Source organism: Cynocephalus volans, chromosome 15 (genome assembly GCF_027409185.1).
Source record: "Cynocephalus volans isolate mCynVol1 chromosome 15, mCynVol1.pri, whole genome shotgun sequence".
In the NCBI taxonomy this organism is placed as follows: domain Eukaryota; kingdom Metazoa; phylum Chordata; class Mammalia; order Dermoptera; family Cynocephalidae; genus Cynocephalus; species Cynocephalus volans.
In genome coordinates, this window is record NC_084474.1 from 78,351,073 (window position 1) to 78,369,543 (window position 18,471).

At 40.3% G+C, this 18,471-nt stretch overlaps 1 protein-coding gene across 5 annotated transcripts in view; it reads right to left on the reverse strand.

Annotated features, from left to right (window-relative positions):
* MTSS1 (MTSS I-BAR domain containing 1) overlaps window positions 1-18,471 on the reverse strand; it is a 151,527-nt gene that overhangs the window by 110,534 nt on the left and 22,522 nt on the right. For all 5 annotated transcript variants that reach the window (XM_063079374.1, XM_063079373.1, XM_063079372.1 and 2 more), the window contains exon 3: window positions 15,037-15,110. In XM_063079374.1, coding sequence (XP_062935444.1) covers window positions 15,037-15,110 — 74 coding nt within the window. The remainder of the gene's footprint in view (window positions 1-15,036; window positions 15,111-18,471) is intronic.

Below are 18,471 nucleotides of genomic sequence, written 5' to 3' on the forward strand. Positions count from 1 at the left end.
AAATCTAAAGGCTCAACTATGCTTAAGTAAATTCTACCCAGGCCAATTGCAATACGATTTTATAAATTATAGAGCAACAGAGAAGAAGAAGACTGTGAGTTGTGAGCATAAAGAAGAGGATTAACAAGGTAGCCATGTTTCGAGGAAGAAATTGGGTTAGAAACAAGACTTTTTGAAAGGACGGGCAGATTTTCTTTTTCCTCCAGAGAAGAAGCAGTCATCAAAAACTTTAATATCCTAAGAAAAGGTATATATTAGACTGTCACTACAAGTATTTGAAAGATTCAATAACACTTTGTTCCTGAACATGCCAGACAGACACTACCAGGTACAGAACCAGACTGCCATGATCAGCCCAAAATGTCAGGTAAAGATAAAGAGATGATGAGCAGATAAACTATAAAATTAGCTTTGGTTGAAGAGGCATTTCTATGGAGCTACTGGTAGAGAAGTAGAAACCCCTTTAGATAAACACTAGTGAAACATTTCAAAGGAATTTCCTTAAAGATAACTTTCCCCATCACACAGCCACTAGAGAGATATACAAACACAAATCAGTGTTAAAGTAAAGCTCCTTTTACTCATTCAACAAAGTTTTATTTAGCCCCACTATGTGAGGGGCTAGTCATATAATGATGAATAAACCCAGAACAGTGCCAGTGTGGTTGCCAGAGGCCGGGAGAGGTGGGGACAGGAGTAACTGTTGAATGGGTATGGGGTTTTTTTTTTAGATAAAATACACATAAAAATGTTTAAAATGGTAGATTTTATGTTAAGTGTACAATTCAGTGGTGCAACCATCTCCACTACCCAACTTTTCCATCATCCTGGGTACAGGGTTTTCTTTTGCGGTAATAAAAAATGTTTTGGAACTAGACGGGTGGTGTTATACAACATTGTAAATGTCCTAAATGCCAATGAATTGTTCACTTTAAAATGTTAATTTTATGTTATGTAAATTTCACCTCGACTAAAAAAAGAAACAAACACCATGCCGAGCACAAAGGAAGGCTCAGTATTTGTTAGTAAATGAACGAGTCCTCACATTGAAGCTCACAGGTTGGTAAGGGAACAGGTGATGTACAGTACAGTGATATGACAGAGGAGCCCAGATGCTGGGTATGGAGCTAGCAGAGAGGTGTCTAAGCCCCTTGAGAAAGAAAGGGTTCCTAGAAGAGGGACTGCCTGAGATAAAGAGAGGATAAGGCAGAGTTTGCAGGTGGTGGAAGCGAGAGGGGAGAGGAGCATTCTGATATATTCAATACACCTGGGGCATATACTGGGGGGAGAACCAAAAAACTCAAAATTTATTCAAATCACCATCACAATACCCCAAATCTAATCATAAACAATATAATAAACTAATGATAATTATAAATGTAAATATTTGTTAATAATTATAAACAAAATAATAAACGGTAATAATAGTAAACAAAAGAACACTAAAGCCCACAGAGCCAAGGGGAATTTCACAAAGTCAATAGAAGTCTTTTGGGGAAAAACAGGGACTGGGCAGCAGCGGAAGTTGGAGACGGACAGGTAGGAGGGGACAGGCCACGTGAGGCAAAGGTAGAGTGAGAAGTGAGCACTGGTGTCTCTAAGTGACACCAGGCACCAGAAGTCTGATGGTGGGCAGGGTCCTGGGAGTCACATGACACAGGAACACCGTGATCTCTTGTCACAGCTATTTGGGGCATTACAATTTATAAAACATTTTCACAACCACAACCTCATCTGACCTCCATGGTCACCCTGACAATCAGGTATGGCAGATGTGACTGTCATCTCACAGACAACGAAACTGAGGTGTGTCCCACTGTCCTGAACCACCCAAGTCACACAGCTATGAACAGGGGGCTGGGCGTGGAGGCTGGGGAGCGTGTCTGGAGCCAGCCTAGAGAAGCAGGTTCAGCCTCGGCCAGGCCTTACCCCATATCAGGGAGGCAGTTCAACAGGAATGTTCACACTCTATCACTGTTCTGATTTGAATTCATGTTTTAGGGGGAAAAACCCTGTATATTTTCACACTAGGAAATGACCTCCTGGTAAAAAGAAGCATCCTTTTTAGTAAGAGTGGATACTTCATAGAGCTTTATACACATAAATTGGAAGAGCCATGGTTTCTCTGATGAAACAATGTATGAACTGTCAAATTTCTAAAATCATACCTTAGCCATAAATAATTTGAAACTAGCTTAAATGAACCAAGCTGTTCACAAATGCCTCAGAAAATGCATAGCCACAGGGATTAAATGGCCCAATAAAAATACCTAAAAGGTCTAGCTTGTTGGTTCTCAACCAGGGACAATTTTGTCCTTCAGGGGGCAGGGGGACATTTGGCAATGTCTAGAGACTTTTTTTTTTTTTTTCCAACTAAGTAGGTAGAGGCCAGGGATGCTGCTAAACATCCTACAATGCATAGGACGGTCCCCTCACAACAACGAATTATCTGGCCCCAAATCTCAATAGGGCCAAGATTGAGAAACCCTGGTCTAAATCCAAAGGTGGTTCTACACACAGATCTCTTAGTGGAAAGAATGTGGGATTGGAGTATCACATAGTTCGAACACACATTCCAGGCTCTGCTGCTTCAAAGTTGTGTGACATTTTAACCGAGTCACCAAGCCAGTTTCCTTGTTTGCAAATGGGGTTCCTCCTACCTTTCTCAACATGAGATAAAGCAGGTGAAGGGCTAGCTGAGTGGTGCAACAGGCAGAGGACCTGCAGGAAATGCTCAAGGACAAGGCTGTGCTGAGATCCCTACCACCGGTGACAAGCAAAGACTTCAGGATGTCTGTTTCTAAATGACACACTCCCAGCATTTGCTTTATATAAATGCATTTGGAAAAACAAACGCCAGAGCAATAGCGTCCATCTAATTAAGGGTGGAGGCAATTTTACTGCCTTTCAAGCTCATTAAACAGGAGTCTGTATATCTGCAGTGAGAACGAGGGTTCAGGACTGCAGTCATCTCCCACAAACCTGTAGCCAGTGACCAGGAGGACCACCTGGACCACTAGAGGTCAGGTGGAATGTTTACATGGCTCATTATTTCCTCCAGTGCTAGCACAAGCAACACATCTTGCACTTGGGTTTAAATCGTATTATCCAAATGAAGTATCATAATCAGCATCCGCCTTTAAACAAGCACAGATGGCAATCACGTGCTTAAATGGCAAATCAATGGCTGTAAGCTGGGCGAGCTCTCCCAGGCGCTCAGATCTGGTTCTGTGGCTGGATTCTGAGAGAGAGAGAGAGAGGTCAGGAGATACAGGATGACCGTCATACGCAGAGCATGAAAGCTCTTTTGTCTGCCATCAGGTCCTTCTGGTAAACCAAATGGACTCAACCAGTTTGCAGGTTAATGCCCATGTCGGCCTCAAAATGCCGACCATTCTGAGAGAGAAGCCTACAGAGGAGCAGCATGGCAAGAAGAATGTTCACTATCTCCTCCACAGTTCTTTTGTATTTTATCGGAAATACATCTTTGGGAAACTGTGTACTGCCCTACTTCTGACAATCGCATTAAAAGGGCACATATTACAGGTCTCTTTCTGCCTTGGTAGAAACAGGGTTTTTTCATTTTATTTGTAATCAGTCAGCTTTTTCTCCTTTCCTTATTTTACAGGGAGGAAGATGCAGCATTGTATTGAACTGTGAGATGCACTCAATCACAGCTCTAAAGGAAAGTACCACCCAGCGGCCGGATATTAGTTTCCATGGTAACCAGGGTCCCTGGGCCCTAGGCACACACAGCAGGAAACGCTACAGATTTCCAAAGCAGTGTCTTTTACTAGAAATAAGAGTTCCATTGCAATTGTAAACATTTGAGAATCAAAAAATGTGCGCGCGTGTCTACTAAAGCAATTCTGATGAATAGAAGCCTCGTTATTCTCACAGTTAATAAGCTTATGTCAAATATAACAAATGATGAAAATGCAAGGAAAAATCCCCCCATCCAAAGAGCTAAAAGAAAATAAAATTATCTCCTATAGAAAAAGGAAGGACCAGAAGGGAAGTGGAAATTTGCTTTGGAAAACCAGATGACCAAGGATTCCTTATAAACAAACAAGCAAACAAAAATGTTTATAAACAATAATTGGCTAAGAACACAGAACAGATTTTTTTCATTGCCGTGTCATGTCCCACTTGAACACCCTCCCCATTAAACCAAGGAGGCAAAGTGGACAACTGGTTAGCGAGAGGGCTTTAAGGGAAAACCACTGGCCAGAATCCCTACTCTTCCCCTTACTAGGTGGGTGGTCTTGGGTAAGTGACTTCACTTGCTGAGACCCAGTTTCCCCTATAAAAGTGAAAAGGGTGCACTAGAGACTAGATGAGCTGTAAGAAAAAAAACTCTGTACCTTCTTAAAAATGAAAGACCAGAGAGTTATGTTTTGGGGGTTTAAAAAAAAAAAAAAAAAAAAACTCCAGGTAATTTTCACTTTAAGCTTCCTAAAAGTAGTATATAAAAATCACATTTCTTTAAAATGCATCAGGAGAATTCACTGCAGGTTCTTGGTGTCAGAAGACCTTTTGAATATTCTTTATGTATTCCCTACGTTATTCCCCAATAACACGTTTTTCCTATTGCAGAAGAAACCTGCACAGTTAAAGTGAAAATTTTAGTTCTATGTAGTTTTCATGTTTCATGAATGTTTGGTGCATGTTTTCAGGCTGGGGCTTTATCAGAGGGAGCAGGCAGGAGGCATCTATGCGGTCTGGCAGAATACACCCATCCTAGAACAAATACTACTTTGACAACTTCAAGTGTCTTGAAGTTCACATTTATATTCCAAACGGTTATTTTTATCCGAGATGGGCAGGGCAGACCAAACCAAGTTCACAGCTCTCTGGCAAATAATCTTTCACAAGAAAGCATTACAAAAAAAAAAAAAAAAAAAAATCTTGCTTCATTTGTATGAACTACAATCACTACATTCTTTCATGAATGTTAATCAACATTTTACCAAAAGTAATTACAATGTGTTTGTGCGTGTAGCAGTGGGATGGGGTGGGGGTATTAGTTATTAAGCCAAAACAAAAAAGCCAATCTATGGGAAGCAAAGGGGAAGGAAGAACTACAATGAACAGAAGGAAGAGAGAAGGGAAAGGATTGTCACAGCTTGTGGACAACATGCACGCAGCCCTATAAGCTGGAAGGGTAGAACTGCTGAGTAAACCACTTCATTATGTCAACTGCCTAACAACACAAATGACCACGCTGCACACAGATTGACTCGGTCACCCATAAAAACACACATCCTCTCTCCAAGCTTGGACCTTCCTCTCCACTGCCTTTGCTACCACTCCCACCATACAGTTCACCAGCATTGATGACGGCTGCCTCAGTTAGACAGAACAGCACACATCATAATCCAAGCATCATGTAGGAAAATACACTAAAGCAACACAGGGAAACACCACCGAATGGTGTGAGATTAAATGCTTCTCTTGGTTAGTGCCAAGACAATTCTTAACAGAAAGGACACACATGTTTGGGTGTGGAATTCTGATATCCCTTGCTAACCCTGCTATAGGATTTTAGAATTTGTGACATTCTGCTGTGGACACCCAGGAAATGCTTTTGTAAAAGCGGGATTCAGGTTAGTTCCTTTCAGGCTACCACACAGCGACTGCTCTTTCAAGTGTCATTTCAGGAAGACACAGTTAAAAGCGAAACACCACACAGGCAGGAATACTGGTTAACCACAATGAACAGCCCATCTCTGGCAACTGTTGCTACCCAACCAAAGATCAATAATAAAAGGCCACTTGTAGAAGGAGATCGGGTATTATTGTCAGGTATCAGTTTTAACATCAAGAAAAGATTAATGGGATCAGAAACGAGGGATTTTGCTTTATCACCAATGATGCTCAATTCGCCTTTCCAAATCTTCCAGAATACACGAATTTGCCATCAAGATAATCAAATGTATAAGCAACCACCTCCTATTCCAACAACCAAGAAAAGGAAAAAGGATGTATAAAATAAAACTATTAATAAATATATAAATTCCCTTGTTATTTCTAGTCCTTATCATAATTTGTAAAAATGCTAAAAATATACATACCACCCTACTGTCCCAGACTCAACACCAAGTCTGAGTTTCATAGAAAGCGCACCAAAAACATGATAGCTTTAAAAAATGGAAAACAATAAGGGAAGCTTTACACGCATGGAACATTTTGAAAAAGTTGTTTTATCCTAAGTAGAATGTACATGACAATCTATTGCACTAAGTTAAAACAACTGAAGGTATATCAGAGAGGAAAACCATCAAAATAACGAAACCCAAAAGCAGAGTATGTATTTATGAACCCATTTAAAATGGCATTATATTTTTCATATAATGATAAAAATGAGCCAATGATAGCTCCCAAATCTCTGTATAGGAGGGCTTAGGAGCTGGGCAATTTATGTTGAAGTTGTGTTTACATAATAATGGCCAGTTTTTAGCTATCTTGCATATTATTATAAATAGCAACAATTTATACAAGATTTTTTATTTGCACTTCATATGTGATTGAGAGTATAACAGGTATTCAATATAAGAATGCATACATACACATACATACTTATATGTACACACACACACACACACACACACAGTTTTGCTGGTTTGAGAGGCTCATGGACGTTAATGAGGCTACACTAAGTCTATCCCAAGTTTTGGTATGGCCACAGCCCTCCACAAAGTTGTAAGCGTATCAAAGATCAGATGTGCATAGAGACGAGTCATCTTGGAAGAGAGGATATGGTTCTTTGTCATTTTGGGCAAGAATCTGCTAAGTCCAATGCTTTAGTTCTTTTACCTAACAACCAAAAGTAAAAAAAAAAATCATATTAAAAGAATTATAGCTATAAAGTACAATCAATAAAGGGCTGATTGTTCGACATGACCCAGCACTGAAGTCGTTCTTCATATTCATGTGCAGTTAAAGAGCATTTACAGATGGTGAGTACATAACACTCAGGAGGCAGGCCAGTTACTGTTCAATATTACGTGACTTTTTGGACTTTTTGGAGCTCAGTAACATGGATTCATTTTACCAACTTCCTTATTTCAGATAAAGAATCTAACAGCAATCTCCTCTTCAGCTTCATGAAAATTCCTTAAATGTACCTAGAAGGAGGGAACAAGTCAAAGGTTGACCTGGCTTAAAAGCTAGTCCTTCATCAGAAAACTGTTTTCTCAAGCTTTTCCCCCATTATTGCTCCCATAAGCAGCCTTTTTGGATACCTTTTCCCCTCTAATCACCACTCTCCCATAAAATTTTAATTCCACAGATACATGTGTGTCGGTTTATATATTATCAAGTCCTGGCATATGGCCTGCAATTAAAAGCAAAGCAAAAAAATAAAAAAGAAATAAGGAAGAAAAGGTAAATTTTCTTTGCCCAGCAGATTTCCCACTTAACCAAAAATATTCTTATTTTTATTTATTCATTTATTTTTATTTTTTTTTATTTATTCATTTATTTTACAGCTTCATTCTTACTCCCCACACCCACCTACAATACAGCAATAGACTTTTCAAAGAATAACTCTACCAGCAGGGCAAAATTTGCTTAAGGATTCCTTAGCATAAATCATGTGAATCAAAATCAAGAGGTCAAGTTTAAGACCCCGAAAATGAAACTCAGTTTTCTGAGTTATCTTCGATCCATATTAAAAAATATTAGAGAATAAAGCTGCTAGCCCATCCACTCTTGAGCAAATTATGAAGTTCTTCACTTTATAAATTTTTTTTTTTTTTTAAATCAAATCAGCAATTGTTTCCAGGGCACCTAAGATGAGCTGGGCTCTAGGAAATCACAGCTTACGTGCCCCAGTGTCAGCTACATACAGGCTGTAGGTAAAATTAACCACAGCCAGTTTTCCATAAAACTTCTCTGGGCTTCAGGAGATACCTTCTGCTAGATTCCTTTTTTTTCGTATTATCTATAAAGCCCCAGTCAGAATAAGATCAGAAAAATTAAAACTATTCTTGAGTGTTTTGAACCGATAAGCTCAGCTCTCCAAGAAAAAGTACAATTGAGCTTGTTTCTCAAACACAAGTTTTCTCTTTTCCTGCGAGAATCCTAAAGACAGGAACTAAAAATAACTAAGGAGGCAGAACTAGCCTAAAAGAACACAAAGCCAGTTTATGATCTATAGCCACAGGCAAGTTAGCAGACTGCAGTTTTATGTCTTTTTTTATTTTTAAATGAATGAATTTGACCACATTCCTTTAAGATAATATTCAAAGAATATTCAGTTTCAGACCTGCAAGAAGGGCCTTTTCTATGACATATTTTTTAATTAAAAAAATTTTTTTTCAGTTTGAGGCTAAAGAGCTTGTTAGGTAGAAATCACAAGGCTCCAATTACATGAAAAAGAGTTCCAGCCTTGAACACCAAAGTCAATCCAGAAGTTAAGGGCTAGTGAAATCTCAATTAAACAATCTGGTTAAAATAAAACTTGGTGGCAAACAAGACCAGTTTGGCTGGAGCCTGGGAACCACTTCCTGGCCCCTAGATGGGAAGATGCCCTCCCTTTCCCCCACCCAAGAGTGGGGTGGCTGCCTTGCTGCCTTTCCCCCACTTGCCCCTTCATCATGGAAGAGCAGGGCCCTCTTTCAGCCACAATGAGATATGACGTCACACATTCCACTGGAGATTGCAGGGAGGGGTAGCCAAGATTCAGATTCTGAACTACCAAGTAGAATCTGGCTGAGACCCTATCCCAGCAGCCTCCTGCCCCAAGAGGTGACAGGCTTCCCCACCAGAACCCATCAAGAGCCCTGACAGTGTGGAAGCTGCCATCTACATTCAATCATTCATTCAGCAAATGTTGTCTTGCATCCTGCCGAATACCAGATACTTAGCATTTGGGAATCCGGGCTCCTCAGAGAAGAGGAGGACACAGGTTCTTTTCTAGAGGTGTTTGCAATCTAATGGGGAGATGGTGACAGCCCAGTGAGGCCAATGCTCTAATAGCAGCATGTGCCATGAAGGCCCTAACGAACGACCCAGTTTATTTCCTGGGGGAAGACCATGGCGACATGGCTTTTAAATTTCTCTTGGAAGACAAGCAGCAAATCCTAAAGCACATAAAGGGCGTGGAGAGGGGGTGGACTGGAGAGGGCATTCCAGACCTGGAATGCACATGTGCAAGCAAAAAGGGATCAAAGGTTTTAAGGGCTTCAGGGAACAGTGAGCAGTTCCTCGTGGGTGGAGTTGCCGGCTATGGGCAGATATGTCACTGGACAGGTGGGTGATGGCACGATGGCAAGAGGCCTTATGTGACAACACCAACAAACCTCGCTGGGGAGCAAAAAACCTCTCAGGAAGCTTTTCAAAATTGTGGCTTCCTGGGTCCTACCCAATTTTTCTGATTCCATAGGTATGAGGCAGGCCCCTGAAATCTGCACTTTAAAACAAACTTCTTGAGTGATTATGATGCACCCCATCAGATCTAGCAACCGTGGCACTTAACAAAATCTATACTAAAAACATGTAACACATTTTTATTTTAACATTTGCTTGTATATGTTTGTAGGGTATGGTGTGTTGTTTCAGTACATGCATATACTGCACAATGATTCACTTAGGGTGGACAGCATAGTTTTGTGCCCATGAATCCACCACTTCTCCTCCCCCCATACCCCTCCCTCCCGGCCTCTGGTAACCATTATTCTATTCTCTACTTCTACGAGAACCACTTTTTTGTTAGATTCCACATACAAGTGACACCATGTGGTATTTGTCTTTCTGTGCCTGGCTTACTTCACGTAACATGATGGTTCCCAGTTCCATCTATGTTGCTGCAAATGACAGAATGTCATTTTTTTAAAATAGCTGAATAGTATTCCATTGTGTATATATACCACAGTTTTTGGAGATTTTTCCCCCTCCATTCATCCACTGATGGGCATTTAGGTTGATTTCATCTCTTGACCATTGTGAGTAGCACTGTGATGATCGTGGGAGTGCAGGTGTCTTTGATATACTGATTTCATTTCCTTCGGATATATACCCAGTGGGACAGCTGATATAACACATGTTTAAGTACCAAGCCTGTGATGATTTTCTTCATCAACACGCTTTACCAACCTTGGCAATCCAGGCTTACTGATTAAAGCACACATCTGACCGTCTGGCTTTCAATGGCTGTCAAAAATTCCAGCTTCCACCTGCCCTCTTCAGGCACATATTCCAGGTCTGAGAGGGGGCCTATTTTTTTTTTTTAAACAACTCAAACCAACCCAAATGCCCACCCCTAGTCTCCACTTTTCTCTTCTAACCCTCTCCCCCTCCATTATCCTCTGCTTAACTTTGCTTTCTCCATTTCCTCTGTCCCTGAGCAAAAACCATAAGATCAAACAATAACATGGAAAAGGAAATTCAGACTGTCCAATTTCATTCATATTATGTATTTAATAGGACCAAAGCAAGATTTAAAATCAAGGAATATTACAGCCAAAGAAAGGTTATTTGGGATCATCTAGGACCCTAGGCCCTTTCGTAGGTGGGGAAATCAAAGCTCCCCACCCCCACCCCCCAGCCTTAGACGTGAAATATAATTTACTCAGGATCAGAAAGCTGGCAAAACCAGAAGCTGAATCCAGGCATCCCAGCTCCTAATCTAGTTGTTATTACAAGGTGCTACATAGGTTTTTGGGGTGTGTGTGTATGTGTGTGTTTGTGTTATGTAAGACATTCAGGATCAAGTAACTTTAAAAGCAAATAAGCTTATATTAAATCCAGGAGCTCCTCACATAGGAATCATAATGGTTCAAGTCCAGGCTCTGGGCCAGACTCCAGTTTCACCACTTACTAGCTGTGTGACCTTGATCAGTTTAGGTAAGCTCTCTCTGTCCCTATTTTACCACCCAAAATGAAGATCCTAAGAACCTACTTACAAAGACTGTTGGGAGAACAAAAAGGCAATATATGTAAACCACTTAGAATAGAGCCTGGCCCATGGTAAATATTCAACAGAGGTTAGCGGTCGTGATTTTCAATATTAAAACCATGCCCACTTTTTAAAGTGACGAATAAAGGTTATTGGACATTGATGATGATCTAGTCTGCCTGGGATGCATTTCCTTACTTCTCAGAATCTTAAACTCCTTCCTCTGGGTTTGGTGTCTCATCATCTAAACAGCCCTGAGATGGGTTTTTAAAGCTGTAGAAGTAATCACTGAGGCAGACAAAAATGAAAGTTACACAGCACTAATGCTCCTCAAAGGCCCTTGCTGACACAAGCAAATGAGGCAGTGCCCATGAAGGGCCAGTGCTGACTAAGAAGAAGGTTCACCCGATTCACCCGCTCGACACTCCTGCCTTCGGTGAAACAGCAAGCAGGCTCCTGGTGGGTAAGGACAAGGGCTTACAGGTCTAAGAATTTGATTCCCAATACAGGCCACCTCTGCCTTAGAGTGTTGAGATGCCTTTTTCTTTCTTAATTTCTTTAATTTTTCTTTTCTTTTTTTTTTTTTTCCAAGTAACCCATACAAACACATGCCAATCAGTTCAAACACAGCTCAACTCCCATGACAGGTTGTGTGCTGGTCCATTAAGGATACAGAGGAAATGGAGACCTGCTCCATGAAGTCTGGGATTCTATGTATACCTAATGCCTAGATACTAATTCTTTGTGGCCAATAGCACCGAAAAAGGTGTTCTTTCATATTTAACACAAGTTGTATATTCATTCCAGAGTACAAAAGCAAAATATGGAACTGCACCTAATGTCAATAAACTCAAATTCCATTAAAGTTTAATTATTGACCCAAATATACACGTTATATTAGCCACTTACACTCCTTCATTTATAAACAATGAACAAAATAGAGTTCTAACATATTTCCACATTCTGTTTAACAATGGGTATATAATGACTAGACTGGTTTTGCTCCTATAGTGACTAGTTTTAAAAGTTTTTCATAAGTAAATTTTATTAATAGCCAGTGCAAAATGTTTGCTAAAAAGACAAAGACCCTTCACAGCTGTTTCCTTTGGGAAACAATATGAAATGCTAATATTTTGGAAACCAGAGAACTGCTAGCTTGAATTCTAGACACTTGCACAAAGGAGATGCACTTAAAAACTTCAATTCCCTTCTACCACTTCCAGCAAGAGGCACTCAAAAAAAAAAAAAAAAAAACCATCTAAAGGCTCTAAGCAAGAGACTGAACTAAGGATTCTCTTTCTGGAGAGGGTAGCTATAAAACTGCAAACTCCATTAGAAGTACAGCCTACACCAACCTTAAACCCAAATATATTTGCTACTGACCAGAACAACTTGAAGCACTTCCTACAGATTCATCGTTTCCTTGGTGATACATACATCATTAAAAATAGATAACTTGTATAATTCCAAAAGGCATTAATTGCAGCATAGCTTGTAACAGCAAATGCCTGGAGATAATACAAATAATCCATCAATAGAATGATGATTACACTGTGCTATATCCAGACAGTGAAATTCCATTTGGCCACTAGAAAGAATGAGTTAGATCTATAGGTACTGACATGGAAAGATAATTATAATACACTGCGGAGTAAACCAGAACAGTTGTTTCTTAGGGACTATCTTCCGCAAAGGATCCCACAGATATATTTTTTTCCATATATCATTTCACAGATTGTTCGACAACTAGTTTTTTTCCTTCCAGATGCATTTGTTTATATATGCAAAAAAATCTATAAATGACACTAAACCCAATCTTTGGGAGGGTGGGGGTGGATTTTACTTTATATTGTTATTTAAATTTTTCAAATTAAAGAGCATGTTCTATATTTTTCCACTTTTAAGTAAAAATTAACATAATAAAAATCACTTCTGACACTTACTGACTAAAAGTACATTCAAGTTTCTCTTATCTGTATAAAATATACCTTCTTTCCATCAACTATATACTTTTTAGGTCCTATGAGAGTTCTCACACTCCCACACCAAGTGGAAGTATTAGTACATATGGATTCTACACAGAAAGCATTCTGGCATCGCTAAAAATGACCTGAAATCAAACAGTTTAAGAATATGTAAAAACAGGGGCCTGTCCACTGTGACATTATTTGTCTTTAGTCAAATACATCACCTCTGAACTCCTACTCTATACCCATCTCTACAACAGACAGGCTCTTCCAGTTTCTTTTCCCATAAATAATTACTGTTTTTCTTCTCTTCAAACCATGAGAATTTCCAGGCCCTCCAGTTTCCCACCAAGAACCACTCTGGGGAGTAGCCTCTTCAAAAACCCAGGTCTCTACTGCAGAAAATTACAGACAACCAGGGAATACTTTTTTAGTCCATCCTTTAGGACCCATCCAATAATTAAACATTAAAATATAAAAACATATTCTGAATCATAGCACCTCAAAAATGCAATGCCGGATATGTAAGTTCTTTAAAATAGTAGAGCATCTTTTTAAAAAAGACATATTCTGCTGAATATTACTGTATAGAAAGATATCAATATGGCTGATAAGCCCAGTTCCAGATACTGCTGAAGTAGAAGAAAATATAAAACAGACCCAATAATATTAACAGTTATAAACACTTGCATGTAAAGTTCTTTATGATCGTATTTTCTAAAATTTCTATGACAGACACACATAAGCTATGTGATAATTTTTAAAAGGGCTTTCAAAAAAAAAAAAAAGATAAGTAATAAGACTCACATCAAATGGATAAGACAGATGAAGAAACCATGGTTCTAATGTCTCTTGTCATATTCTCCTAGGGAACCTTTTGAAACAGAGTTGGCATCTTGGAAGTGAGAAATATTACCCCCCTGGGAAAAAATCCCCTGACTCCCTGGGCCAGTTGCCCACTTTTCTACACTTCCCCAGCACTTTGTCCCACCACTATTACCTTACCAAACATACTACTTCTACACTGACATTCTTTTTCCATCTCATTTTCCCCACTCAATTGCAAGCTCCTCCAGGACAAGGAGAGTAATTATTGATTTTTGAGGTCCCATGATAGTGCCTGAAAAAAAAGGAGTTTGAGTTTCTTGAACAAGAAGTGTCCTCACTGCAAATTCATTCAAATATTTCATTATGCACCAGTGGTAAGTGGGTATCTAGTGAAATTCACTGGAGGTACCCATCATGTGCTTCAGAGAAACTAAACTCTCATGTGACTGGGCAAAAACCCCCAACCCCCAACCTTCCAACATCACCATGACAATGAAGAGAACAGGCAGGTAGCCATCAGTGTAACAAGGAGACCCAGAACCATGAGGCAGAGTTAAGAGATGGGTGACAATTGCTGCAATGGAATGAGGAAAGCACCCCCCTTTGAACACGGGACCTCTATGTCACTGGTAATGTTATATTTCTAATATGTTGGTGGGTACAGGGGTATTCACTTTCTTCTTATACCTTCCAAAAGTTATGATTATCCTTTGTACGAGTCATCATTCACTAAAAGCATTAAATGTTTTCAAAAGATTTCCCTTTGTTCACTGACTTAATAAATATACTTCAAACATCTACTATGTTCTAGGCTCTATGTTTTGGGGGTTCAGACATGAATAAGTCACAGTCTCTAGCTCAAGGGAATTGCAGTCCAATGTGAGAGACACATAAACACATAGAACACAATAGGATACATATATAAAAGGGCTCTTCGTTTTACGGGGCCCCAGGAAGATTGTCTATCCAATCACCCCCACTGCTTCCACTCCACAAGGGAAGGAGGAAACCATAGCACAGCCCACACGAGGACAGAAAAACAAATCGCAACCAAAGGCACAGCTCAAGCCATCATTCAAGTGATCGAAAAGCACGTCAAGCCACCTCAGGTAGAAAGAGTGGTTCCTGTTCTTTTTTCATTCTTCTTCGCATGTGCTTTATTATCTAGAGAACTAGCAACGTCTAATATGTGGAAACCTACTGAGTTTAAAAAAAAGAAAAAGGAAAGTAGGAGCCAGCTAAGCTCCGAGCACGTGAGCCTGTCTTGTCGCTAAGCCACCCAAGGGAGGAGCGTGCACGCCCAATTCAGTTACGGCTGGAGCCAGCCCTCCATCTGCTCACCGCGTGTGTTGGTGGCCATGTCAGCCACTTTCTGAAAGGCGTCCAAGAAGGCAGCTGCTGCTACTACTGTTGTCCTAAAATGCAAACAGATAAGAAAAGCATGAGGAACGTCTCACACTGGCAAACCCATTACAGCTCAAGGGCTAAAACCTCTGTGTGGAGTGAACATAACCTTCTGAGAGTAACAACTCAGCTGTATAGGACCACCACTGGCCGGGTGGACCCGCTGCTTCCCAGCCCTCTACCCTAGTCATGTCCTGCTCCCTCGATGCAAGTCAACACGTGCCGGTCATTCTTCCCATTCCATTTCACCTGACTGTAAAATATCATTACCGCGCAAACTTTTGCAAAGGACCAAAAGACAGGTGTTTCTACCGAAAAGAAAAAACATCATTAAATAATATCAATGGTACTTTAGAGTAGAAAAACAATCTACATACACATGAATTGGGGGAAGGAATCTTGGAGAGAGACCATGTAGTTCAAACAATTCATTTTAGGGATGGGAAAACTAAGGTCACGAATACCAAGTGACTTTCAAGGTCACTAGTCCACATCAGAGCCAATCAGACTAGTATCCCAGCATCATGACTCACAGGCCCATGCTCCACTCACTACAAGACCCTGGCAGTGTGACTTTTCTCCCTAAATCCTAATTATATAAAACTGAGTTACTATTTTTTTTTTTCTGGCAGCTGGCCAGTTCGAGATCCAAACCCTTGACCTTGGTTGTTATAACACTGAGCTCTAACCAGCTGAGCTAACTGGCCAGCCCAAGATACTATTTTTTCAACCTTACGATGCTATTTCAACTGTATCTTCCGAATTCCTGAAAGCTGAGAATAGGGATTAGTTACTAAACTCATTTTATTCTAAAAGTTATTTTGGATTCTGAACATCCTCTTGAGCAATATAAAATGCCTGGGCACTCACTCTGTGGTTCCTGGAGTCATGACTTAAGACGTCATTCAATGAAGAGTAGTCCACGCTCCATGTCAGGGACATGGATCCCAAAATAAAGCTCCAGAACTAGCATACAGGACTTTAAAACTGCACCAATAGCTTTTCAAGTATTTCTTATATGAATCCAGTCTCTACTGAGCATTCCTAAGAGTGCAAAGTTGCTGAAGGAAGAATCACGATGGAAAAGAAGTTCACGATGGAAAAAAAAAAAAAAAAAAAGGAAAGAAACAGCCTTTAAACATAACCAACAGTGGCTGAGGAACAAAAAGTTCCTAAAAGGTGCTGGATGTGGGCCCTGGAAAACCTGGCCAGCAGTCACTTAGAGCCAGACTTCACAATGAGGCCTGATACTTTCCAGTAGAACAAGAAATGTTCTGCCCAAATTTTGAAAAAATAACGACATACACACAGAAAAAAAAAATACATCAAAAAAACACTTCGAATCATACTTTAAGAGTGACATCAAGTGCAAACCCTGGAGAAGTCAGCTTTATCAAAAATCCTGGGATTTATAAATATCTCCTGATTTACAATTAATATCTGACACAATGGCTGGATTTATTCTCCTTCAACTCAATGCCGATCACCCAAATTTAATGAGCAAGCTATAAGAGATACCTTGTCTATGACACAGTCACCAGGGCGCCACTGAAAATTAGGACAGTGGTCAATTTTGAGGAATTAAGAGCTTTTAAATGACAGTCATATTTCATTGTCTACATAGTCACAAGACATCCTGGCCCTCTGTGATGGGGCAGAGCAAATACGCAACCACCGGCAGCACAAAGGAGCGATCCAGCAAGACCTGAATGCCTCTTCTGCAGCCTTGACTTTGTCCTTTCTCTGACACAGAAAATTAAGTCACGTGCATGAGGCCCCCACAGTGCTCTCAGCCACCTACTAGCAGTTTGACAAAATAATAAAGATATGCTCCCTGCCCTCAGGAGGCCCAAATGTTGTTTAAAAATATAAAAATGTATCTTGTACCAGTAGGAATAAGATAAGACTGCTTTATGTTTTACCTTAAGTGTTTAAGACAGTTATCAGCTCATTATTTTAAGCTTTCACCTCCCATTTTTTTGGTAAACCCTGAAAGTCTGCCAGATGATTAAATGAGGCCAAATAAGAAAAAGTCGGGGGACACGTATTTAAACATCTTACTGTTTTATAGCAGGAGGAGACCTCCCACAGGATGGAGACTAAGCTATTTGAAATAACATAGAAATGGAGGGGGAAGAGACCTGGCTAAATGGGGTGAGGCTGGTGAAGGCCTCAGTTGAGGAGCCTGGAATTCTACACGGAGGACGTTGGATCTGACCCAGTAGAAAGTAATTCAGGTTCTTAAACAAGGAAATGGTAAAGGGCTTCACAACTGGAGAAGGACCCTTAGTCCAGAGTCCACCGTCCATCTGGAAGCCCATTTATGGCTCTGGAATTCCCTGGACCCATGAAACTGAGGGAATGGAAGTTTTGAAGAGATCCAGTCCTCCTGAATTCTTCTCTCCAAATTATAGGGGAGCCATGGAACCCCCCAGTCCTATGGCTAAAGGTCTGGGCATAACCGCTGGTGTTCACGGGCAGAGACCCAAGAACATCACACCATCCCTCCCTTACCTCTCTGTCTTCCATATGGCTCCTTACCCTAGAAAACACTCACCTCTCTGCTTTGTGAACCGTTCTTATCCATCCAAACCAATCAATGGCATCCCCCAAATACCGTGAATGGGGGTCGTCAAAATACTTTTTTAAATGTCCCCTCTAAGTGCAACAGTGTCCCTTCTCCACACTGATTTAAAAGGGTACAGCTTCAGCAAGAAGATGCTGACATATTTTCTATTTCATATCAAACGATTATGAATAAGCACAAGAGAAGGCAATAGTAATGGCTTCTTAGAGCAGATCAGCCCTGGATCTTGTTTGGTTTTTAAAGCACTTTTATTGAGGTATAACTTGCATACCATAAAATTTACCCCCATAAGTGTATGATTCAATGATTTTTAGTAAATTTAGAGTTGTGCAACCATTTACAACATTTCCACCACCCCAAAAAGATCCCCCGTGTCCATTTGTAGTCAATCTCCTTTCCCACTCCTGGCCCCAGGCAACCACCGATCTACATCTGTCTCTACAGACAGGCTTCATCTAGACATTCCGTGTAAATGGAATTATACACTAGTCAAACTAGGTTTTAAACTCTTTATGTGGACAGACAGTAAGCAGCGTGGAGGAGAACAAAGCCTCTGGAGCCTAAATTTAAATCCCTCCTCTGGCATTTGCTAGCTGTGTGACTGTGGATAAGTTATTTAGCTTATCTGTGCCTCAGTTTCCTCATCAGTAAAATGGGGATAAGAACTGTACTTACCTGGCAGGGTTGTGACATTTAAATAAGTTAACACGTGCCTGGCAACACAGTGAGCACTACCTAAATGTTGACCCCGTTACCTCCCATACAGTACCTCATTTGACACTCAA